We start from the raw sequence: 27,726 nt of genomic DNA, 5'->3' as shown, positions 1-27,726 counted from the left end.
CCCTGCATTGTTCTTAATTCATACAGCCTGACCGACTCGCTGTTGTGTTAAAAAATCACACGGGACTATTTTTAACGAATTCAGCTTGAAATGGTATAAATCAATTTTTCACGAAACTTCCTTCATTATGGTCCGAATTACGTCGTTCTTGGTGTTAGTTTCATCCGCGAACCATAAGGAATCAATTGACGTCGTTTTCGCAAAGATGTGATGAGAAATGCGGATCTCTTGGACATTTCTGACTTTTGAATGGTTCCAACCGTTTCGAGGGTCGAAACCCATAAAATTCGGTGAAGCACTGTTGGGGGTTGTCCTCGCCACGGGGTACCAGGTGGCACCTCTTTGACAGGCGTCGCTGGAGAATCACACTGTATTAGTAAACAGGATGACTCGGAGGGTTGATCTGTATGTTTATTTAGCTAATCACAACATCTTTGCGACTGTGGAGTGGGCTAAGCTAAATACAGAAGTTAGTGAAGAAAGACAATAGCACTTTCGACCCCTCCGCATGCGTCAATAGTGCGCGCTCAGCCTGCTCAGCGTATACGCATTTCAGTTTGGATCCGGCTTTAGGCGCTTGAGAGGCACGCGGAGGTGAGCGGACCGCGTCAACTGCCCGTAGGACCCCCCCCCCCCCCCCCCAAGTATTGACCGTAGGTAGAGGAACACCCTATATTGTACAATCTTCGAATATTGTACAATATTATTGACCGTCTAGGGGCCGTGTAATAAGGCATATCTTTCAATGCTTATAACTAGATAATAAACGAAGCCTCAACCGCAATATCCTTATTCTTGATTTTCGTCTTATTCTGGTGTCTAGAATCATCCCCTTCAATTTTCGCTTATCTGTAATCGAACACCCTGTATAAGTCAGTAAGCAGCATTTCTAGACAGTCTCTGTACAACCGACGAACGTCTACTTACATATATTTCACAGTGTTGGCTTTTGGTATATAATCCATCAACTAAACGGTATACTTGTGCGATTGTGTTAAAATATATCACGAATTTCGAAAAGTGCCTGATTTACCTCGCGTCTAGATCGTGACACTACCTAAGTACTTCCAAAGAACACATTTCGCTATCGGTATTCAGTAAAATAGCGAAGAAGTGAGACGATTATGTATGTATGTAGGTATTTATAATTTTAATTAATTAATTTTATATTCAATTCCTTCGTAAAACCCGTGTACAACAGGAATTTTGCTATGGGTCAAAACCATTCGCCTTCCGATGTTTAAACAGCGCGTCTTAGATAGGATGTTCCTTCTAATGACTTTCTTTTAAATTTAAGAATTCGATCGAAGAAGCGCTCTGATTTATTTCCCTTTGGTGTGGTAAAAATGTGTGCAAAATTTCGGCTCGATCAAACAACTCTAAACTCTGCCTCAATGTTTCTAACGAAACTGCACTCTTACAAACAGATGTTTTTTAATATTCAACCCTGTACGCTATATCAATAATTATACGCTATGTCGTTAATATATCGTTAAGTGGTGGAAGAACGAAGGTGGTACAAGTTTTCCTTTTCTTTAGTCTTTGGACTATGGCGGTAAAATATTTATGCATTCCAGCAACCTCTGTTCCAAGTGAAGGATTATTTTTTAATGGTGGACAAAAAAAAGTTTACAGAATATCGTAACTTTAAGCTTCTTGAGACAGGGTTTACAATGATCCGATTGTTCCGAAATTTTGCTTACTTGGCACATCAAAATGAATAAAATTAGTCGGCGTCTCAACATTTTATCGCCCCTTCAATTCTAAGGGACACCCTAGCCCCAGAGTCGGACTCCTGAATTTCAACTGTCCATATCTTGAAAACGATACTCCAAATGACAAAATGGTAAAGGACGTTTCAATTTCTTTTTGCATGTTTCGGTTGGTCTCATTTGGACACCCTGTATAGGATACTCCATCTAAAGCAGTCCATGTAATACCAAAATATTTTTATGAATATCTCGAAAACAAAAGCCGAGCGGCGGTAACCTGTGTAGGAAAAAGTTTTTCAGAATGATCATTACAACATATTTCAAGGTCATCAAAATCGGTGAGGTGTGCCCTCTTCTATATAATTACCCAAAGAAAAATTTTCTTGACGCCTTTATTTACCCCAAAATTTTAAAGTCACCCATGTTTGTCTACACATGCAAATACGTATTCTTTTCTACAGTATACATACTGTAGACTATATGAATGTAGTATATAAGTATATTACTACATACATTCAAACATGCACCTACAATACTCTGACCGTAATATAATCTCAGATTATAATACACAAATCACAAACTGATTTGGAATATTCATTATGTTCCTAAGACTTAAATCTTGGATGTTCTGGAAATATCCTGTGCAAAAGTCCTAAGGATGTTCTCAAGGCTTAAATTTCGTATGTTCTTGGAACGTCCGTTTCTTAAGTCCTACGCATGTTCTCAAAAATTATTAAATTTCGTATGTTCTATCCTCCATTCCATATAAGAGCAGACCTACGCCTCTACCAATTTGCGACCAATCTGAGCATTTCCCGCGGGTCTAACACACGCGATTGGTCGTAGCACTTTTGCAATTGGTCGCAGCATTTTACCTGACGGTTTCCCATCAATCAACAGTATATCACTGCGCAGAACGAGTCTAGTCTAAAGTGGAATGCAGTATATGATCATCCGTCACGAAAGTCTTACGAATGTTCCCAAGACTTAAATTTCGAATGTTCTGGGAACGTCCGTCTCGGTAAACGTAATGAATGTTCGAAAAGAATAAACGGATGTTCTAGAAGCATCAAACAATCTTGTTAGTGTCGTGATTGTTTTGCACGACTACATTTCGAATGTTCCGAGAATATTCATCTCGTAAGTAAATCTTGTGAATGTATAGAAGAACTAAATTTCAGATGTTCTACGAACAGGGTTGACTAACTTGTGACACGCGAGCCACCGAGGGTTCCTCCGCCTTGCTGCTACGCTGAACTCCATACCTACCAGACTCTGACAATCGCAGTGGATTCCTCCTTCTTTCCTTCTTTTTTTCGACTACGATCGTCAGAGTCTGGTAGGTATGGACGGGGCCGTTCAGCGTGGCAGCAAGGCGGAGGTGCCGTCGGTGGCTCGGGAGCCACTAGCTAGGCAACCCTGTTGTAAGAATAACCGCCTTGTAGGTTTTACAGATGCTTAAAGGGCGATCTCCTGTAACAGCCCCCGAAATTTATGATTTTTAAAAAAACAAACTATTATTAATATTGCATTAAACTCTTTTGGAATATAAGGAGACATTTTTAAACTTGCTGAAAATATTTTGTTTATGTCGATCCTTCTTATAATTTATTAATTATTGTAATACCTCTTCGACGATGTTGGTGGCAAGCGTAGCATCTGCCACATTCATCTGATTGCAAAAAGAAGAAAATATTATTAAATTAAATAATTTATGCTGGGACTGGACCTAAAAAATTTATTTTAGTTTTTAATTTATAATACTTTTTTCGACGATATAAAGAATAATATGAAAATTTTGTCTAAGGAAAAAATTTACTTTTTCTTTCAAACTTTCTTTTAAGAAAACTTACTTTTTCTTTATAACTCTTTTAATTTTTAATTTTTTTTCTTTCTTTAAAGGGGGCCAATCATCTATCTAACTTTTAAGAGACTTCTATTGTTTTTTTCCAATGAGATGACTGTGATAGGTGTGAGGTTGTTTTTTGGTTGCTGGGTGTTGGTATGGATGGAGGCCACCGTGGTGGCATGCGGGGAGAAGCGCTTCGTCGCAGTTGCGTGCGTTCTAGAGACTAGCTGTAGCTAGAGGTTATGTTTTCTTAGTGTGTATTATATCATATCATATATTAAATATATTTTTAATCTCAAATGGTTGTTTTTCTCTGTCGTCTACCCCACAATACGTGCTACACATCCCGCCAACAGGATTTATATCGTCAAAGAGGTGGATAAGGTCCCACAATAATTAATAAATAATAAGGATCGACATAAAAAATATTTTCTGCAAGTTTAAAGATGCATTCTTATATCCCAAAAGAGTTTACAATTACTAACTTTATTTACATTTATTTACATTATTTTAAGGCATATCTGGTCTAATACAGGCTATTTTTATTTTTTTTGTGATTTCCTGTCGCTCTAACTTGAGTTGTTGTAATTTTAGTGAAAAATCCATCTAAATATTGGGCAAACGTTCATGAAATGTGTCCTTTGGCAAGTTCGGACGGAATAATGGCCTTAGTACACCAAACCGAGCTCGTGTGGTGTGAACCCAGTGGCCTCATGTACCGAAGTATTATATGAGAATATGTATACCAAATCTAATCTATTCGTCCCAATCTACCGTGGCACAGTAGTGTTCTACATATTCAATAAGAGAGTCTAATAATTTAATGTTCAAAGAATTTGTAAATTATTTAAGAGATTTGACCAAAGATAGTATGTATAATTCATGAAATAAATGAAAGACAGAATATTTATTTTCTAAAAGGATCATAGGAGAGGTCATAACAAGGAAATCGAAAATCCTTAGTACATATGTATATAGGATATATGGTTGGTGTTGGGGATAGTGGATGTTCCATTCGTGCGTAGAAGTATTAATAGTCAACAGTCTGTTCTGCCCCTGATATTGTAACATATTGAAACTCTACTGAGGTCGATTTTTCTGGGGCATCTTCCGCGCGGTCTTTGTCGTCAAGTTCATGGACTCCTCAGCCTCTGTTGAACTATCTAATACTTGGCTCGTCAGCCTCTGCCACGACCTCAGTCGGAACCCTACTAGGTTCTCCAAGCCTCTGCAACGACTCAAGATCCCGTGAGCATGTCCCCTTTTTATAGGCAAACATTGTATCCGCTCTTATCGAACACTGACCTCCTCCAACACCACTCGAACCGGGTTCCTGGAGTTTCCGGGTTCCCGCAAGTGTTCGAGTAGATTCCGGTCATTAGTGTTCGATTGAAGTGGTCTCCCATATGTTATACTATCTTTATTAAAGGATGATTTCTCTCGTTTAGAAAATGTAGTCGTTGAATGAGAGATCATCGTCTCGTCTTTATCAAATGTACTTCTAATGTTTGATACGATTATGGAAGGAAATACATATTCGTACTCTCGAATTTATCTTAAATAAATTTATCTGCGACCTCATTTGTCCGGATTCTACATTTAGCACGCGAAGAAAACAGAAGCCATTTTTACTTTGTTATTATGCTCAGAAAGTCTGTCATTAGTCTTCATTACTTCGAGATCTACGATCGGCGCAAACGAGTGCCTCCTGCAGATGCTCTGAAAATGAATTATAGGTTCTGTCAGGTTGTAAGGGTCGTGAGGGGGAATTTGGGACATGAGTGGACTCAATTGGGTTACGTGAAAAGTGCATCAACATCAGCACTTGCATTGACTCTACCAGGTTAGTATACAATGTTGTAATTATATTCGTTTAATTTAATTCGCCATCTCATTTATTTAGAGGTTATGCAACCAGACTAGTGGCCGATGGTCAGTTACCAGGGTGCATTGTTGACCATGGAAATAAGGCAGAAAAATGGTCTGCAGCCAACAGAACAGTAGAAACAGGTTTCCTGAAGCTAAGTACGTGAAGCGTTCTACATTTTAGTACATATATTGCCGAGGCAACTACGTGAAGTATCTGGACCCAATCGACATCAAGAGATCGTGCAAAAATTGATTTTAACAATCTAATTAGATTATCCAACGTACCTGGTTCGCAGCGATTTGATATTAAACGAACTCTTAATTTTATTACGAATTAGAGCCAATAAATTAATCCTATCACCAGGTGTTATCTGGGAATCAGCGAGATTACACTGACAATGAGTTACGTATTTAATCAATGAACACGTCCCGTTAAAACGCGGAATTAAATCAGTGGCTAATTTTAATGGCATAAATGTGAAGTTGCGCGATACCCAACACATGACATATCAAACACTGAAAGTATAAATTTTTTTTTATCTTTTTGTCATACAGGGTGTCCCACTAAGGAGTGGACAGCGCGATATCTCTTAAAGTATTGTCGATAAAAATATAAAAAAATAGGGAATTGCATGGTTCGAGGGGGCCCATTTATTAGCGCGAACGAATTTTGTTTTCGATTATTATTTTAAAAGATACGATGGTCAAGTTCGGTTTTTCAAATGGAACTATTTTTTTTTGAAGACCTGAGTTCATAGTGCGTTCCAAGACAAATTCAATAAGCTTTAATGTATACACTTTATTTCCACTGGTTTTTAAGATATTGCGCTTGCAAATTTACTGATTTTCACTGCAGAAACCCCTCTGGAATGGCAAAAACCGGGGGCGGTCTTACTGGCGCCACGGGTGGCACTGCCTGTTGAAATGGATATTTACCTGCCAAAGGTCTACGCCAGAAATGGCAGGCCCAAAGGCTGGACAATTCTTTTCCGTCAGAAATGCTACTTAGGTAGGTACATCTGCGGTATCGAGAAGCGCATCGTTACTTTTATTTCGCACTATGCTTCTACGCTCGGATGGCCGGTTCTTTTGGGAGGGATGCAAGTTGGATTGGTTAGGTTAGGAGGAGTGAAAGTTGCTAGACTAAATTTCAACCATAGGGAGCAGATTGTATCAGAACCAATCCAACTTGCATCCCTCCCAAAAGAACCGGCCATCCGAGCGTAGAAGCAAGTGCGAAATAAAAGTAACGATGCGCTTCTCGACACCGCAGATGTACCTACCTAAGTAGCATTTCTGACGGAAAAGAATTGTCCAGCCTTTGGGCCTGCCATTTCTGGCGTAGACCTTTGGCAGGTAAGTATCCATTTCAACAGGCAGTGCCACCCGTGGCGCCAGTAAGACCGCCCCCGGTTTTTGCCATTCCAGAGGGGTTTCTTGCAGTGAAAATCAGTAAATTTGCAAGCGCATATCTTAAAAACCAGTGGAAATAAAGTGTATACATTAAAGCTTATTGAATTTGTCTTGGAACGCACTATCAACTCAGGTCTTCAAAAAAAATAGTTCCATTTGAAAAACCGAACTTGACCATCGTATCTTTTAAAATAATAATCGAAAACAAAATTCGTTCGCGCTAATAAATGGGCCCCCTCGAACCATGCAATTCCCTATTTTTTTATATTTTTATCGACAATACTTTAAGAGATATCGCGCTGTCCACTCCTTAGTGGGACACCCTGTATATCTGTATATGCCCCCTCTTAAATGTTTAAAAAATAGTTCTCGAAAATAAAAGTTACAATTTTTTTTCGCCTTCCCAAATAAAAAGTATTTGAGAAGGATTTAAACTTTCAAAATTTGAAAAATAAAAAGGTTTTTTTTTGGTATTTCGGACTTTTTTCGAAAACCGACGGTCGCATGAGAAAAAGTAATAAAACATAACAGATGCTCGTTGTCTGGATCTGCAACTTTTGTTTGGCATATTTTTTTACGTAATCAACAACTGGGAGGATATTATATAAAATCGACTTTGTGAGCTGTTAAAAAATTATTCAAATGTTCAACGGTTCAGGGCACCTTTTCCCGTTATCCGATCGGGCTCAAACTTTACACAGATTTTTTTCATTATTTGGATATATTCCGAGGGGTGCCGCGAAGAAAATCTTGAAAAAAAACTTTACCAAGTGTAAATAAGAGTCACCCTAATATGCATTTCTCGTTCGACCGCGCGGTGCCGTTTCATCTTCGCCAGGATTTCCCGGTCGCTCACGCGATGATTCACAGCTTATTCGAAAAATGAAATCCTTCATTTTCTTCACCGAATCAATATGGCAGTGAATGGATTCTTTTTTCCGATGAAAATTATACCAAATGTTATGTAAATCGGACTATTTTTAACGAAGTTAATTTTACATTAGGCAAACGAATTTTTCACGTGATTTCCTTAAATTATAGTCCGAATTATGTCGCTCTTGGGGCCAGTTTCATTCGGAAAACATAAGGATTTGATTGACGTCACAGCATGTGGACCTTCTCGGGACATTCTCCGAATGTACTATTTGGGATAATATAAAAAATGTTTTCCTTGCAACGTATGCGCTCTTTCAAATCATTCAAAATACGTGTAAAACATTTTTCATGTCGTTATACCTAAATGAAATAAGTATCTGACTTGGATTACCTTACATACCTTGTAGAATAGTTCATTATAAATATTATCCCCATAAAAAACTTCAAAAATGTAAAAAAAATACGCCAAGTACATGAAATCAAATAAATCACAAAAAAATAGAACATAATAATAATTACAAATTAAAAAAAAATGAAATCAAAATGAGCTGCAAGTACATAAAGATGCTTTTAGTCAAATACTTTGCCAGGCAAGGCAAGGTATTCTCAGATCATCAATACCCATACCTTCCCTCCCGCAGACTTTCAGATAATTTGTCAATTTAAAACTCTGACAATATAAGTACACTTTCATTATTTTGCGTTTTTAAATAACTCTTATTCATCGACACCTTGACCTTGCCTCGCCAGGCCAAGTATTTGACTGAAAGCACCTTTATGTACTTGCAGCTCATTTTGATTTCACATTTTTTTTTTATTTTGTAATTATTATTATCTTCTATTTCTTTGTGATTTATTTGATTTCATGTACTTGGCGTAATTTTTTTACTTTTTTGAAGTTTTTATGGGGATCTCACTTCTTTTTACAAAGATAATTTGCATAGGGAATGGCTTCAGCACATTTTTAATATTATAACTGATACAAATTATCACGGGAGAGAATTAAGGATAAATTCTACGTAAATTTAACAACTACGAAAAGAAACCATGTGCACCGCATTGCCGTTCTGTATGTATTATATGTATAGTACTTTGTGTACAATACATGGTGCGCGAAGCAGCTTATGGCGCTGAAAGTAGCCTTTGTCGCTGAACGTATTTAACATTGAATTATCTAATAATCAAGGTTATCTGAAATTATCTGAAATGTAGATACTGTTAACATGTACAGTGTTACGAAAGTATGCAGAACAATTTTCTAGAAGAGTAATGGATAAGGATACTACAAAATGCAACAATATAATCGAACATAATTACTTGTGCAAAAGTTAAATGGTACATTAAGTTTTTCTTACATACCCTCGATCCTTCAGGAACAATATTGGCCTCTTCTCTAGCTCTCGAAAAAATTCCTCCATCGACGTATTTGTCCGGAAATATTTCGGTTAGCGGTGGTATTGGCAAATCCTTTGTATCTGGGCGGTGCAGTATTGCAACTGAAAGGGCATAGATGAACATATTCGGATTCAAACGGTCGCGACAGTAGACCGACACAGATAAGAAGTCCTCGTATGTTCTCATGCCTGTAGTAAGGAGCACAACCATAAGATTCGCGTATGGGCACCTTAGTTAAACTGAATTTAACCAAGGATTTGGTACAATTAGGCACATGTGAAATGGATAAAATCTATGATGTTGAAGAATTGTGGGCAATTGCGGATAAAAGGAGAGTACACCTCACCGGTCTCGATGACCTTGTAATATGTTGTGGGGGGCAGGATTCTGAATAACTTTTTCCTATACATGTTACCGCCACTCGGCTTTACTTTCTGGGATATTCGCAAAAACCATTAGTTAAACTTAGGTTACGAGTATACTTCATTCTGCCGAAAAAATTGCGTAAAGTAATATCCAACAATTGGTTTGAGCTAGGACACAACTCTTGTCATGTAAACAGACCCCCGTGCTCTCACTCACCAAGTTACCAATATTCGAATAGAGTACTTCAGCAGGTATATGTCACGATGTGAGCATGCATACACAAATCCGTAGTTTGTTTGAGTAAGATTGGTTTGAGGGCCGCGTGGCCTCATCGGGATGGGGGGGGGGCGCTAAACCAATCTGCTGCAACCAACAAACAATCAGAGTATTTTTGGAATATCTCGAAAACTTTATCAGTTCCATCATTTGTGTTGTTTTCGACCGTCGCGATATACATATTTATAGAAACAGTAGGCAACCGATGTTGTCCCATGCTGACGCATATGCTGCTGCGGACATCTAGGTATACGCAGAGTTCATTGTCGTAGGGGCAGCAGTTTTACGCGAAAATCTTGGAAACTAAAGCCGAATGGCGCGCCGGTAATATGTATAGGAAAAAGATGTTCCGAATGTTGTGTTTTACAACATATTTAAATTTCATCAAAATCGGTGATGAAAACCTAATGTGAATAATTAATTATCCTTATTTTTTATTAGACCGCTAAAGTATATTATAAGTTTTCTTGTAATAAATGAAACCATTTGTTCCCATTCACTCCAACTCATATAATAGTGCAGAAAGGAAAAGTATATGGTTCCATTTAGAAAAAATCATCAATGACAATGAAATCACCGTGACATCTTCGCATGTAAAAAATGAATTAAGCTAGAAAGTAGGGCCTCAATAACATTACAACTTTATATAATAACAACTTCCGAAATCATAAGAAGTTTTGAAAATGTTCGGTTGTCACGATTTATTAGGGTTTATACAAACCTACTGACTTTTGAGAAAAACGCTTTCGAAATCCAGTATTTTAAAAAACGGCTAAACCGGTTTTCGAATTTTTACAAAAAACTAAATATAATTAAAACAGTAAGAAATATTTACACTTATTTTAAATTTTTTAGTATACTTAATATTTATGGAATTACAAAAATATAACAAAATAAAATATACTCCATTCAAAACCAAATAAAAAAGGTGAAATAACTAAAATCCGTACAAAATATAAATTATAAATCTTTACTTCATTATTTATTTTTCTTCAGGAAATATGAACTCATGAAGATTGGTGTTACAGCAAATTTTTACTACAATATGCTTGAGCTCGACCCGATTTCAAGGCAAAATGTTAAAGTTTTTAATTTATCAATTAATTAATTTTTACATATTAATTCTATTATCGAAAACCGGTTTTCGAAATTAAAAACGGTTTTCGAATTTTACAAATTTTTAAACAAAAGCGTTTCTAAACCCCATTTTTAAAAACCGACAAACCCTACGGTTTGTGGGCCACACCCATGGTGTATAGAGCGTGTTTCACTATACAGGGTGTCCCACTAAGGAGTGGACAGCGCGATATCTCTTAAAGTATTGTCGATAAAAATATAAAAAAAATAGGGAATTGCATGGTTCGTGGGGGCCCATTTATTAGCGCGAACGAATTTTGTTTTCGATTATTATTTTAAAAGATACGATGGTCAAGTTCGGTTTTTCAAATGGAACTATTTTTTTTGAAGACCTGAGTTGATAGTGCGTTCCAAGACAAATTCAATAAGCTTTAATGTATACACTTTATTTCCACTGGTTTTTAAGATATTGCGCTTGCAAATTTACTGATTTTCACTGCAAGAAACCCCTCTGGAATGGCAAAAACCGGGGGCGGTCTTACTGCCGCCACGGGTGGCACTGCCTGTTGAAATGGATACTTACCTGCCAAAGGTCTACGCCAGAAATGGCAGGCCCAAAGGCTGGACAATTCTTTTCTTTTGACACAATCTGCTCCCTATGGTTGTAATTTAGTCTAACAACTTCCACACCTCATAACCTAACCAATCCAACTTGCATCCCTCCCAAAGGAACCGGCCATCCGAGCGTAGAAGCAAGTGCGAAATAAAAGTAACGATGCGCTTCTCGACACCGCAGATGTACCTACCTAAGTAGCATTTCTGACGGAAAAGAATTGTCCAGCTTTTGGGCCTGCGAACCCTGTCGTAGACCTTTGGCAGGTAGGTATCAGTTTCAACAGGCAATGCCACCCGTAGCGCCAGTAAGACCGACCCCGGTCCTTCCTATTCCAGAGGGTTTTCTTCCAGTGAAAATCAGTAAATTTGCAAGCGCAATATCTTAAAAACCAGTGGAAATAAAGTGTATACATTAAAGCTTATTGAATTTGTCTTGGAACGCACTATCAACTCAGGTCTTCAAAAAAAATAGTTCCATTTGAAAAACCGAACTTGACCATCGTATCTTTTAAAATAATAATCGAAAACAAAATTCGTTCGCGCTAATAAATGGGCCCCCTCGAACCATGCAATTCCATATTTTTTTTATATTTTTATCGACAATACTTTAAGAGATATCGCGCTGTCCACTCCTTAGTGGGACACCCTGTAGATGGTGAGTGGTCTAGACCTTTTAGAGCAGGCATGCTCAGTCGGGAACAGTAAACCTCTTTAGATCCTGGACCCGGGTGGCAATCGACCGCAGAACTGTTATGTTGCTTACCACAACGTAGGTGGGGAAACTGCAATAGTGTGCAAGGTACGAGCTTTCACGCACATACAGTCTTGCAGTTACCCGTACACTTTGCTGTGGTTAGCAACGTAACAGTTTCACGCTCGGTTCTGACCCGGGGCTCAGAACCTAAAGAGGACTACGGCTTCCAACTGAGCATGTCTGTTTTAGAGGATGATTCTATAGACCAATATAAGACGAAAATATACAATACAAATTTTTAATATCACGCTTCGTTTTCGAGAAAATTGGCGTTAAATTTAGAGAAGTAGGTACACGACTAAAGGGCCGCGACGCGTTCTCCTTACCTCTGCGTGCCCCTTAAGCCGCGTAATCATCTAACCATTCGCCCTGAACGAGCATCCCACGAGCAAATCGACGCTCATGCGATGCTCATTCAGGGCGAATGGTCAGATGATTGACAGGTTGGGGAACTCCACCCTGAAGCATCTAACGAAAGACAAAGTTAGAGATTTTTGTTCGTATAAATAAAAATATAGAGCTTGCTTCTTTATTTTGCTAGACAACAATTTTTTTTTTACAAAAAATTGTATAAAATGGCCGCAAACAAAATGGCTTCCCGAAGCACTGCAAAAAATCTGGCCCACACTCCCGAAAACGACTGAATCATCTCAGAAGGAAATACAAAAAAGATATATAAACTGGAATATATTATCTTCCGTGTAGCGTAGTAGGATTTTATTTATATTGCAATTATTCAATTTGTTACAAGCATTTGAGGGCAAATTTCTATGTCAAGAATTAAAATTAATTCTTCAAACTGCTATAATTTCCAAAATAATACGAATTTTGAGAAAATCCTAAGCTACATGGAAGATAATATATTCCAATTTATATATCTCTATTGTATTTCCTCCTCAGATGATCCAGTCATTCCCGGGAGTATGGGCCAGTTTTTTTTAGTGCTCCGGGAAGCCATTTTGTTCTCGGCCATTTTGTACAATTTTAAAAAAAAATTGTTTTCTAGCAAAATAAAGATCGCTTTAAAAGTATATAAAAAATCCAAGCTCTATATTTTTATTTATACGAACAAAAAATCCCTAACTTTGCCTTTTGTTAGCGGCTTCAGGGTTAGATCCCCGCTTAACGAAACGTCCACTTGCTCGATACTCGTTCGAGGCGAATGCTCAGATGAATACGCGGCTTTAAGGGGCACGTGGAGGTAAGGGGAATGTGTCGCGTCAAATCCTTCTCGCAAACGTTATTTTTATGCAAAATGAAGCTATTTTCAAAATTTCAGCCCAATCGGGTTTGACCGGTTTTCGGAAGTACATCCCGTGTACTTATTTCAGTGCATGCATATTTAGCTAAAATTCAAAGTCAATTTTCTTGAAAACGAAGCGCGATAATAAAAATGTTTACTCTATATTTTCGTCTTATGTTTGCCAGTATAATCATATTCTAAAAGGTTTGCCACCTGTAGTGAAACACGCTGTATAATTTTTATTTTTATGTTTCCACATTACGGTAAGATGTATTGTGCAAAACGTACCCATAAAAATATTAATCAGCCTTGCGGCTATCTTCCGATGTGCTGGAATGAAAAGAGAAAAAGGTTCACGCCGTCCCAGTTGCATAGGAATAGTAAGATCCGGAAGAGTAATTTGCTTCACTTGAAGTTTCATATCAGCTTCATCACCAAAACGGTTGAATACTTGAGTTGCCACGGGCCGGTACCTGTCAGGCTAAACAAATTAGGAGCAATAATTACAATACTAATTACAATACTTATAATTATAATAGCTTCAATTCTTCTTAAGTTTCAATGAAACATTTTCCTTAATGGTAAAAATAGTTTGATAGTATTAATGGTTAGATTTGTAACATAATGGAAATAAGAATGAAGAGTGTCATCTACAACATTGTCCTGTTTCAAGACAGCAGCTACTTTGTTAATTCACACGCAACTACGTTAGTTACGTACGGTAATCAAAATGCATTTCAGTTTAAACGTTCATGACATTTATGTATTTATTTCTTGTTGGCACTGTACAGGGTGTTTAGCAACAGGTGCTAAAAACATTAAAAGGTGATGGTATATGAGAAACTAAGTTGAAGATGTAGAATACAATTTTTCGATATCGAGTTGCGTCTTCGAGAAAATTGACTTTGAATTTTAGCTGAGTACGCGTGCACCGAAGTGCAGTTTTTGCGCTTAGAGGTCCGTAGACATAAGAAGAACGCGTCACGCTTTCGGTATGTGACTCCCCGTACCACAGCGTGCTCCTACGGCGTCTAAACACGGGACCACACCGAGGTGAACAGTGTTAGCGAACAATTTACCGCGAACATGTTAACTAAGGCCGTCCGTCTACGAAGCATCGCTTCATAGACCAGGGTATGGACACTCAAATGGGCTGACTACACTGTACAACAAAATTTAACTTTTTTTTCTGTTCTATAACATTCAATAGTATTTTCTTATAGATCTTTGTGCGCTGAATGCGAATCCGCAAACCGCCTGTTGCCATCACCCTCAGTTTTGGAGAAATTCGATTTTGAACACATTCCATTAGTTATCCCTTATTCCCGATCTATGCATGTACTACATGAAAGATAAAATCACAAAACAGAAACAAGATATCCGTGTACTACGGTGTAGCGAAAAACACTTTTTTCGTCGGACCGCATCGTAATAGAACGGAAAACTTGCCCACCCGTGATAGTAATACATGTGTAAAATTTCAGCCCCATCAGTCAGTATCTTCTGTTCTGAACCTCGCCCTCAATTATCGTTATTGTAGTGAAAAATACCAAAATGTTGACAAACGCAGGATATGTAACGGTTTCGTTTCTGTTGCGTTCTGATGCGTGTAATATAACGTAAAAGCACTTCTTATTGCTTGAAACCAATATGGAGGGATGTGTTGTGCTGTGGAACGCAGGGAAAACACATCGCTCGATTTTGAAAAAAAAATGCAAATTTTCAACTTTGAACATTCTTTGTGTCGAAACAGTAATAGTTATTCGGTTGCTTGTTCCGTCAAATTATTCTATGAACACTCGCGAACACAACGATGTAAGTTATTATTGAATTATAAACATTTAAATATGTTTAAACATCGATCGAAGGAAAAAGGAGACCCGAAATGCATCAATTTTTGCAAATATCTTTCTATATATTTAAAAAACTAAGGGTCTAGGAGAAAATCTGACCCACGCAATGCAACAGACATTTTTCCTCCGGAAAACATCAAGCGAAGTGGTAAAACACCTTTTGTTTACAATACATAAACGAAAGAGTTTGGTTCATAGAATAATTTGACGGAACAAGCAACGGAATAACTATTACTGTTTCCACACAAAGGATGTTCAAAGTTGAAAATTTGCATTTTTTTTTCAAAATGGAATTTCTCGAAAACTGAGGGTGATGACGACAAACGGTTTGCGGATTTGTATTCAACGCACACAAGTCTATAAGAAACGGCTAATGAATGTTACAGATCAAAATGGCTGTTGGACAGTGATACGTGGAACGGGAATGAGGCGCGTGGGGAGCACAGTCACTGTACCTCCAGTCCTTAGCGATGTGTTTCCCTGCGTTCCATAACACAACACATCCCTCCATATTGGTTTCAAGCAATAGGAAGTGCTTTTACGTTATATTACACGCATCAGAACGCAACAGAAACGAAACCGTTACATATCCTGCGTTTGTCAACATTTTGGTATTTTTCACTAAAATTGCGAAAATTCAAGGCGAGGTCCAGAATAGAAGATATTAACCGATCGAGCTGAAATTTTACACATGTATTACTGTCACGGGTGGGCAAGTTTTCCGCACTATTACGATGCAGTCCGACCAAAAAAGTGTTTTTCGTTACATCCTAGTGGGTATCCTGGTTATTGAACAACGTAGAGACTTTTGGTTATTTACATAAGGGTTAACAAAAAATTACATTTTCAAATTTTTATTGAAGAATTTATCTTATTTCAAATGTTTCAAGTGTCTTCCTAATCCTACATATTTCTATTCCAATTTATCGAATTAAATAAATTAATTACAATTCCGTAACATATCAAAGTCAAGCATACAGTTTTACTGTTTTATTATGCTGTGTTTATAACTGATTGGATACACGGTGATTTACATAACTGTTACAGATAACGACAATTCTGAGAAACCATAAAAGTAAAATGGAATAACGGAGGTTGTATTGTGGAGTTGTTTTTTCTTATCTTTAATATAAGTCTCATTGTTTGTACAGTAGATGGCAGCTGCCAGTCCCAGCTTACATTCCATGCTTAGAATGCCATCTTGTATTTATATTTTTTGGGGTTATGTACTTCCTGTTCGGACCTCGTGGTCGAAAAGGATGCATTCATAGACGCACGTGTATTTTTCAGTATTAATATATATCATTACTATTTCTAATAAACAAACAATTAATTTGTGTGTTTGTGTGTTTTATTTTTTCCTCCACAGCTATAACATTCCTTAATTTTCGTTGCTTTCAAGATTTCTTTGTAATTTTTTAAAGTTAAAGTTCAAATCACCATGGTTTAATTTTATGTGATTAAGCTGAATCTTTACACATCACTATATTAGATCGAATGAAACAAAATTAGGGGGGGGGGGTCGCCGGAAAATTTGAATTTTTTTTATTTAGTAAATAAGTGGCACCCTAATATGTATGTAGATATTTCCACGCGGAACAGGACCGGCGCGATCGCACTTTTAAAATGGCTACCGTTTTCTTAGCCGTCCGCTGCTTCAAATTTAATATCCTCTGGCGGAAGCCAAGAGCACCTACCGCCCTCTACTACAACCACAGATCAGGTATAGAATAGACCTCCTGAAGTTCTGGGAGCCGGGCAACAGCCGGGCGCGTAACTTTTCTAATGCTACCCGTTGCGAGAGCTATGAGAGAACTGAATGAGTGTGCGTCCATGTACGAGCCTGCATGGACGGCCGCACACTCATGCAGTTTTCCCGCAGCCCATGCTGTGGTTAGCAACGTAACAGCCCCGCGCTCGGCTGTTGCCCGGATCCCACAACTTCAGGAGGTATTTGCACCGTAAAGGGCAGGCCTGGAATAGACCTATCACCTTATGGATGTTTGTGTCACCACCCAAACTGTACTACCGATAATTTGAGGACTGAATGTAGTGGCCTCTGCTCATGAACAGCGTCCAACTCAGGAACTACTCTGAAATGTGTTGAAATGCTAAAAGAGGTGTGCGTGTTTGTATACGTGTGAGTTGTTTAGAATGAGTGTTAGACATAGAGGGCGGGTTTTCGCTGCGCAACGCTTTGGCTCGGTTTGTGAACGACTCTTGCAGATTTCTCTCCGAAAGTCTATTTCGGGGATCAGGACACTATATGGCGTCGAAACATGGTATTTCTTTACAGTTCATACAAGCGACAAATTGCAAGATGATATTGTTTATTAGTACTTTTACGTGTCGCAGAACACTTAACTAACATTTTCACGTGTCGTACGTCGAGAAATATTAAAAATTGACGCTATGACTGACATTCGGGCAAATCTCTACACTTGGCGCATATCTAGGCGATGCCCATCCTACGACACGCAATAATCAATAAAATTGTGCAAAATTTATTTCCATAGATTTTCGGGACGCGAGGGCATTTTGCAATAGTTTCTTTATTACTTGGGAACAGTAGATTTGTAGTTCTAACTCTACGCTTTGTTACAAATTGATTGGCTCTAACCTAATTAACTAATAACTAGTAACTAACTATTGAATGGATTTAAAAATGGTAAAAAACATCTACCATTTAAGTACCTACCCGAGCGTATCGCTTGCGTTAAGGTTTGGGCACTCATATCACAGTTCTGTGCCAGTCCATGCAGAATTCAAGTACTCTTTCCATTATATTATCGGGGGTTCCGAGCCTCGGGACGGGCCGGAAGATTTCGTGCGGAATCGGGCGGGTTCTCGATATTTTCTTATTGCTCGAGACCCCGACGGTTTCGGGATCCCGAGACTCGATTCGGGCTACAAGCTGGACCGCCATGAGCGGGCAATTTGATTTCTTGTCGGTTCGGCAAAACTCCGACGCAATCGGCTCGAAAGCCAGCTATTGAGAGGGGACCGAGACAGAAAGAATTATGTATACCATTTATATCAATATCAGTGATAAGTTTTCACCTTTCTGTCTCCTGTTGAATCATAATTAACCGAACCATCAGTAACCGATTAAAATTGTAACTTGAGAACGTAAAACAATTATGTTTCTTATATGTTAATTTAAAATAATAAAATATTCGGCATCCCGTATATTTTTGTTACTATGAAAGGTCCACGAAATATTTATTTCTATATGTTTATAGTTATTTATACGTATTTTATTTTAAATCTGAACCTATCCCGAAACATAATACCCCATGCATTCCCTTTACATAAAGTACTAAGTATGAAGGATATTTTATTAACATTTTAAAATATTGTCGATGTAAAAATAGTGTTACTCCCAAGTTTTGAACATGGTATTTATTTAAGTACGTATATGGATATATTCAGTATTCACAGATTATTTGGTAGGAATGAATATATGAATATAGGGGACAAAAAGGTAAAAAAACTTATAACTGGTATTGATATAAAAATGATATACATAATTCTTTCCGTCTTGGTCTTCTCTTAACAGCTGGTTTTCGAGCCGATCGCGTCCGAGTTTTACCGAGCCGACCTGAAATCAACGTGCTCGCTCATGGCGGTAATTCTTGTAGCCCGAATCGAGTCTCGGGATCCCGAAACGGTCTGGGTCTCGGGAAATACGAAAGTATCAGGAACCCGCCCGACCCCGCCCGAAATTTTCCGGCCCGTCCCGAGCCCGAAACGTCGGGTACCCGCACACCCCTGACAATCATTAAAAATAATCAGAATTAAATCACGTTTGGTGTCATTTTCATGAGAAAAGCACTAGCAATCCGTTGGTGATATTTCTATGATGATCTAATATATAAATTGACATATTCATTACTGAATGGTCTATCGTTGACTTTATTTGTATGCCTCTAGTGTTTAGAATCCCCGAAACGCGTGGTTCGAAAGTTTCGACCTAAGAACCCATCAGGGTCATAAAAGAAGGTCTCATTCAACCGATTTGAAGAGAGCGTGCACAGTGAAAAGGCCAAAATATCGTGGCCAACGAATTTTAACTTTAGAGTACGAATACAAATCCGCGCACTGAAGGAAAAAGATGAATGACTAGAATGGTTTTGAAACGTTAAATAGATTTGTGATCGAATTTGGCAGCATAGGCAAGTAGTGAGAGGGGTTACAGCGAGTGCGCGTGCGACGCGAATGCGAGGCAGCGGAGCGGATCGGTGGCGACAGCGGGCGGGCAAGTCCTGACTCAATCACGCGTGAAAAGGATCGATAAGGATCGATAAGACGTTCCAGTTGTATACCTCTCTACCCTGTAATAAATGTATTGTATTTTGTAAAACTGAAATTGATTGGCAACTAGTGATGGGATATATGACGAAAACTTAGAACCGCTTCGAACATGATTCGAAGCTTAAAACTCTTGAAAGTCTTGATAAGTCTTGAAAGTCTTGGAAGTCTTGGAAGTCTTGGAAGTCTCGAAAGTCTTGAGACTCTTAAAAATGAACATCTGGTTGCCAAAAACTATCCAGGTTGATGCCGGAGGGTCTAGCCAGGGTCGCGGTTTATCACTGTAATGTCATGCGAGTCGGCGGTGGACGTACATACGGGTCCGGAACCTACCAAGCCTTCGAAGCAAGAGTTTCAAAACTTATCAAGACTTTCAAGAGTTTTAAGCTTCGAATCATGTTTGAAGTGCTTCAATAGACCAATTCAATAGATCAAATGCTTGGAAGGTACAGTACACACTGAAAAACAAGAGTTGGCCATGATTTTTCTACAACATCCTGGATGTGGCAGCACTTGCTGCCTTAATCACGCACATGTTAAAGAACAGTGCGTTGATAAACGCATCCAATAGTCGTCGCATATTTCTACCCCAATTAGGGGAAGAACTTTCTTTGCCAAGCATAAAAATCGGCCCTTGAATGCCCAGATAACACGACATTTGTCTACCAGATTAGCAATAGAATGCATATTACACGAGTCAACCAGAGGCAACGATACTCCATCTTTCAGTTCTGCACTACGAGATGTAAGCGGAAGAAAAGAAAATAATGGGATCATGTTATTTAGGTCAGACAGGTCCTCCTAAGAAACGCAGGAAAATACGCAAATGTTGTGAGAAATTCCTACAACCTATTTTGTGATGACCATGCAGAAACGATAACAAGATGTAATAATTATCCGTTAGTTGCCAAATAAATAAATCTAATTTAGGTAGTAAATAACTATTTTGTATCTAAATAAATAATATGTTAATTAATAAATAAATAATCTATGTAACTATTTATATTTCACCTAACTATATCTTACTTCATATGGGTACCCGGATGGCCTGGTTATAGAACAAGCGCATAAACATGTTTGAAGCCTTCATACTTATTCATTTTGAAAAAAACTTTATCTTTATCTGGAAAACAGATGTGAACGTAACAATGTCCAACGAATGGGGATCTAGAGCCATTTTGAAATATTCCAAAGGGAACATAATAAATTTCATCGTCAATGTGAAAATGGGTACTCAGTTACTGACATAAACGTTAAGCATACATTAGCATGTATGTACAGATATAATAGATATACATGATGCAATGGTGGTACAATCGGTGGTGATTCCCAAAGTGACTCAAATTTGCAGAATAAAGTATTTTCGAACGTGGTTAAATTTTGAGGAAATCGATTTTGAAAATTTGATGTGTTCGCGTGCACCTGACTACTTAACCCGGGAGTAGGCGCACGTCGGTCGTTTCGACCGACGATTTCATATGTTTTGAAACATGATCCATAGCGTTCGACTGTTTACTTTTTCCGTAGAGCTATTCCTTTTTGAAGGAGTTCTTGACTTATTTATGTTACGGAGCGACACTTAGTGCACTCGTGTAGGTTTTAAATCATACATATTTACGCGTCGGTCTTTTCAACCATAGCGCGCCTGCTAACGTTAGTCTCATTGCGTCTGTCGCGTACGACTACTGTGTGGCAATCATGGCTAATACTAATTTCCGAGATTTCTTATTGATTGAAAACATTGAAGACGAGATGAGTGATTCCGCAGAAGATTCCGATTATGTTATACAATCCGATCACGATACAGATTCGGAAATTGATTCTGCGGATATAGAGATATCAGATGTAGAGGAGGCGTGTACTTTGAGTGAAGGAAACGTAAGTATTTATTCTTTATTTTCAAGATGCAGTTCCTACTCTGAGGAAAATATAAATATTTAATACGTTAATGAAACCATAAATTTATAAGTATATTTTTTGACAAACAAATATAAATATAAAATATATTAGATAATTGCTATTATTGAAAATTAAAAATCAAGTGATAAATTCAAATTGATAAATAGACAATATAATTTTATATTTTGCATTCGCACAAATTTTTATATAACATTTTATTTTCAAAATCAATTACAATGCATCATTTGTATAAAAATAAATCTTCCAGAACTCATAATAATATAATACGATTAATCATTTTATCATAAACATGAAAATCATTTACGTATAACGATTCTTAAGTAAGTAAAATACAATGTTATGCATTATTTATATTATTTTAGTCATTTTATTAAGTTATTTCTGATTACATTACCATCGGTCGAAATGACCGACGTTCGCCTATACTAACGTAAGTTATTTGGCGCTCCTACTCTCGGGTTAAGAATTGGCAAAATGCAATAGGAAATATTTATAAATTTAATCTTCGGCGGAAATTAACATTGTGGAATAACTTTTTTTTTAATGAGGCTTTGTTTTGAAGAAAATCGAGTTTGTTGATTCATCAAGTACACGTGAATTCGAAGGAAATGTTTCCACAATTTTGAGTTATTTGTCCACGAAGATTCATTCCATTCACAGTTGTGCCGTATTTAACGATAAATTCCGCTACTTTTTAAGGGGTCGTGCCTAGTTGGCAGGCGAAAAAAAACTTGATTTTCGGGATTTTTTGTGGAAAATATAATGTATATTTTTTACAACTATTTGATTATTTTAAAAGTACATATATTCAGCAACTCTCAGTAATTTTGTTATAGGAAAATATTAAAAAATGAACGAATAACAGCCATTCTTCCGGAAGCTATTTTTTAGCGGTGAGCACGATTTCTCCGAACCAGATGATCTGAAATCGAAAAGTGAAGAAGATTCTGTTTGTATTACTATTTTTAATTCATGAAAAACGAACAATTCAGACATTAAAAAATCATGATTTTGTGTTAAACGGCTGCCATTTCGTCTGAAATAATTTTTTTGAAAAATCCTTCGTTCACGAACCAGATAAACTCATATACTAACAGATTCTTATTCCCTTTTCGATTTCAGATGATCGGGCACACCGTGCAGCGCCATTATAAAAACAGCTTCTCCAAGAGTAGCTGTTATCCCTTCATTATTTCTTCATTGTTCCTATAACAAAATTACTGAAGGTTGCTGAATATACGTACTTCTAAAATAGTGAAATAGTTGTAAATACTTAGCAATTTTTGAGAATAGATTTTCTCAGAAGCTAAGTCACATATGAAAACTTTTCACTTTTGACTTACTTTTGCAGAATCAATCACACTCTATAAATATTACCTAATGAAAAAGTTAGATAAACTATTGATGTTTTCTTTAATAACATACTTGTCTACAAGAATAAATTTTAATACTAATATTATATTTAATAGACTATCCATTTATCAGTTTGAACATTGTTTATTGTTATTGTAATAAAAGTGTTTAGTTCTTTTAAAAGTGATACTTGTTGTTGAGGGTGCTTGTACTATTTGTTTTGTTACACAGTATTCATTACCATAAAATCACTGACACACGTAAAAAAATTTATAACTACAAAAAATTAATCAGAGCAAGTATAAACGCGTAAAGGTGGGATTTCCAAGACGCGATCCGCCGCCGCGGCGGATTGCGGCGGCCAAATCCTAAGCGCCGCTCTTATGGAGAAGCATGCATTTGTTTTCCTTTAGGCGTTTTCCGACCGCTGTGTCAGTGCCTCTGCCTCGGTAGCTACCATTATGGCGGAATCTCCTAGCTGGCGGCTGGCCGCGGCGGCCGAAAGCTTGACTCCTCCAAACTGAGTTTAGCGGCGACCGCCGCGCGATTCATCGCCACAGTGGAACAGAATCCTAAGAAATAGGGGAACTAGTCGAAATCCAAAAGATATGCGATTATGTTTTCTTTATATATTTCTTGTAAACTAATAATATGAGCTTCTAAAAAAGGGGAAAATATCATGGCGGCTCTTCTGATCTGTGTGTAAACAAAAGAAAATTTTTTTGGGAACCGAAACGAGTAGTATCGTTTCCGATAAGCAGTAGCAAATAATTAGTTACATATAGTTTTTTCCATAACAAATCCGTAGAAAAAATTTCAGCAATTAATATCGGCTTTTTAATTAGGTACCATCCGGAATCTTCCAAGCAAATTTCTTTTTTGTTTTATAGTCGACATATATTTGTCCTTGCAACTGCGAAAACAAGATTTGGCAATTTTGCCAATCATAGAGTAATTACCTGTATTCTATGTCGCAGAGTGGGCCTGAATCCCAAGAAATAGGGGAAAAATTCAACATCCCATTTTTTGCACTCAAAATACCGAACATTATGAAGGAAATTTATAAAGGAAGAGTTAACATATAACTCATACGAAGGTTTGACGTTATTTAAAAAAAAAACGTCAATTCGTCAATAATTCCAATAACACTAAAAGAATTTCATAAATATACCAAGGAAATAAACCCTACTTTTTCGCTATTTTTAATAATAATTCGATTCTGGGGGGTGGACAAACGAAAATTTTGGATGGACAAACGTGGACAGATCGTGGGCAAATATTTCCCACTGACAAATCATTAAAAAGTTTTGATGGGGGTGCTGGTGATTTTTTTTTATTTCTTTATACTTTTTTTTGTAGGGTGAACGAACCAAAATTTTTGTTGAACAAACGTGGACAAACGAATGCCATCGATATTTTCCAAAAATTCGCATTTAGGGGTGCTTTTTTTATTGTTTTATTTTTGGTTCCAACACAGTTTGCGAAAACTAAAGATTACAAAAAAAAACATACAAAAATAATAAGTCAGTCTGAGGAAGAAAATGTTTCTCCTAGATAACCCATTTGTTCGCAAGCCTACGAAGCTCATGGGTATACAGTTGTAGCTACAAACGTAACAAATTTTTTTTTAAGATTAAGCAATAATAACCAAAGACAAGCAAATATGTCTGAAAAATATCATTCACGCAACTAAAACTAGAATTGCGATGTCAGGTACATGGGGAAAAGTAGGAAAAATAAGAAAACCCCCTGCTCCGATATAAAGTGAACTTACAGACTAAAGGCTTACAACTAGAGCTTAAGAACTAAGGAAATATTTACAGACGGGCCGGAAAGGAAAAAAAATCCAGCTCCATATGGTACAATATCACAGATATCTTAATTGGAAGAATATCACATGTCAAGTTTTAGCCTAATCTATGCCTACGTAGTAGTCGAGATTTTCGATCGCGGAGGTTTCGAATGTGGTTGCTATTATCTGTTAGCCACCAGAACTTATCAGTGATATGTCTACAGAAATCAAGGAAATCTATCTTTGGAATGGCTACAGAGAATTTAAACTTGCTTGCATCCGATATGAGGTCCTGTTCCGTAAGCGAAATCCTTTTGTCCGTTTTGTTTCTTTTCCAATGGTACAGTAACGGAATATTATCCGCATTTTGTATCATCCCGGCATTATCACAATATGTGAATAGTTGCGGGGGAATGTAACCCGAAAGGATTTGTCCTTGTGAGAGTACGACAGGCTGTTCTACAAGCGAACTAATAACATTATTTTTAATATGGGGGAGCCTACTGTAATAGTCGCGAGCGAGCTTGATGATGAACAGGTCAATTCTAGAGATCTCAGCTCTATCATATAACACTTTGTTCTTGACGTACTGACGCCATTCGGATTCTTGCGTTCTATATAAGCTTAAACACGCCCTGAGGCATTTCCTTTCGAAAACCCTTAAACTCTCCATAGTTGTATGGTTGCAATTCCACCAAATGGGAGCCGCGTACGTGACGATCGGACGGACAAGAAGCATATATAAAATGATCTTCGTTTTGGTGGTTAGATGCCTGTTATAAAAGATATTACTCTTGGATTTGAATGCTATGCGAGCTTTCTCCAATTGCTTCGCGACGTGAATGTTCCCTCTTAGGAGGTAGTCTATTTGTACTCCTAGGTATCTTACGCTTCTTTTGTGAGGAATCACTATTCTATTGTTTGTGCCGGGTATAACTGTGGAAATTTGAAACGCACTATTGCCCGCCTTTACTTTCACTGACAGCTTATCCACCGGTTTTCTAAATAGGATAGATTCACATTTGGCTGGACTGAGTCTAAGGTTCCAGGCCATATAATAATTGTTGATTTTATTTACGAGGTCTTCAAGATTATTTTGGATTAAGGGGACCCTGTTGCCAGAGGTATAAACTATTACGTCATCCGCAAAGGTGATGGCATTCGAACTTCCACCGTCATTTAGGTTAAATAACCCTGGGATGTCGCTAGTATAAATATTAAATAACACGGATGAATTTACTGTACCCTGCTGCAACCCCTCCATGATCCTGAACTCTTGAGACGAGGTGAATTTTCCATTCCACGTAAAGAAAGACCTCTCCCTAATCATATCCCATATGAGGAAAATGGACCATGTGAGAAACTGTTTTTCCTTCAATTTATAAAGTAGGCCATTCAGCCAGACTGAATCGAATGCCTTTTCAATGTCAAGCAAGGCTACTCCGACTAGCTGACCTCTACCTACCTGTGTATTGAGGTCTGATAATAGTTTGTTTATTGCATGCGTGGTCGAGTACTGATATTTAAAGCCAAACTGATAATCGGGAATTACACTATTTTGGTTACAGAATTTTACAATTTTATCGTTAATAACTGCTTCGTACACTTTGCTCAGGTTAGAGGTCAGGCTAATTGGGCGGTAACTTTACGGATCATTAGGATTTTTTCCGCTTTTCAGTATGGGCAATACTTTGGCGCATTTCCATATGCCAGGTAAATAACTGTAGTTAAGCGCATTATTAAATAAGATGGTTAGATCTATAATTATTCTCAGAGGAAGATGCCTCAGTACAATAGATGGTATATCATCCAGCCCACAGGAAGTTTTATTTGGTAGGTATCTAAGGATGGTGCCCAGAGACACAGTGCTACAGAAGGGGTGTAAGAGGTTGTCTGGCGTAGTAGGGCAACTAGCTTTGTTGACGTTGCTGAACTGTGTGAGTGTTCGCTCTTGCTCCCTACAGGTATCGAATTCAGTTTTAAGATTTTCTGCTGTGCGGTCAACAATTTGTTTTAAGCGCGTTCCATCGTTCAGGTAACGGGGGGAATTTATTGACTTATAAAAGGAACCAATAATTTTGAGTTTGTCAAGGAATTCGGTAAAGATGTATTGGGTATTTATTTCTGGTATATTATCAAGGGCACAGCCGCTTCTAAGTATAATTGGATTGTCACGATGGACGTGCAGATCTTTCATCCCGTCAAACTGCTTCTTCCGCAGAAGCGAATTGATTTTGGGAAAAAAGAAATCTGATTTTTTGTAGTCGATTTTTTTCAACGCGTTGACCCAGGATTTCTCAATCAATCTCTGGACCTCTAAATGGAGCGCTCTGTTAGTGTCGGCGAGAGTTGCCTTGGCCATTGCAGAGATGGCAAGCCTGGAGTGAGGATCCTGAATATGAAGCCTGTGTAGCAAGGAGACTAAGTAACTTCTGTATTTTTGTAGTTTCTTGATTCTGTAATTTAGGTATCTGGAGATGCCCTTCCATGGGTGAACTTTAGGCATCGTGTTTGCAATTGTGGTCAGAATGGAATTCGAAATTTTTTCCAAGCCCTCATCAACCTCTCTTAAGGACAAGTTGCAATTGTCCGGGACACAGCTCACATAACTCCTAGACAGCGACTCAACGAATCTATCCCAATTGGTGGCTTTGTAGTTAAATCTATGAATTTCTGGGTTTGCAGCTCGCAGGAGGATGTCGTCAACATCAAGACCGATAATATAACTAACAGCCGTATGGTCGCTATCGTACGGTAGAGTTCGGGCTTTGAGGTTAAGATCGTTCAGGAGCGACAGTCTCAAATCAGAGAGGCATACGTCAAGGTAGGATTGAGCTGGCTTGTAAGTAGGGAAAGCTGGAGTGATTATTTTAAGTTTAAAATAGACCTCGTGCATTAATTCCCACTGCTTGAGATATCTGCCTCTCTGATTATCAGCTTTGTCTCCCCAATCTGTTCGTCTCGCGTTGAAGTCGCCTGCTATTATATAATAATTACTATAACTGTGCAACTTAAGAGAGTCGAATAAGTGATGTAGTTCATTGATGAATAA

The 27,726-nt window shown here is 37.8% G+C and overlaps 1 protein-coding gene across 1 annotated transcript in view; it reads right to left on the bottom strand.

The window, feature by feature from the left end:
• The window catches only part of LOC143373927 (phenoloxidase 1-like), a 54,403-nt gene that overhangs the window by 23,844 nt on the left and 2,833 nt on the right, over positions 1–27,726 (bottom strand). Inside the window, exons 2-3 of the mRNA XM_076821649.1 lie at positions 13,734–13,926; positions 9,079–9,302 (exon numbers count right to left, since the gene is read on the bottom strand). Of these exons, the coding sequence (XP_076677764.1) occupies positions 9,079–9,302; positions 13,734–13,926 (417 nt within the window). The remainder of the gene's footprint in view (positions 1–9,078; positions 9,303–13,733; positions 13,927–27,726) is intronic.

The sequence above is a fragment of the Andrena cerasifolii genome, chromosome 10, assembly GCF_050908995.1.
Source record: "Andrena cerasifolii isolate SP2316 chromosome 10, iyAndCera1_principal, whole genome shotgun sequence".
NCBI lineage: Eukaryota > Metazoa > Arthropoda > Insecta > Hymenoptera > Andrenidae > Andrena > Andrena cerasifolii.
Note: the sequence above shows the minus strand (reverse complement) of the source record. Positions and strands in the feature narration are given on the sequence as shown.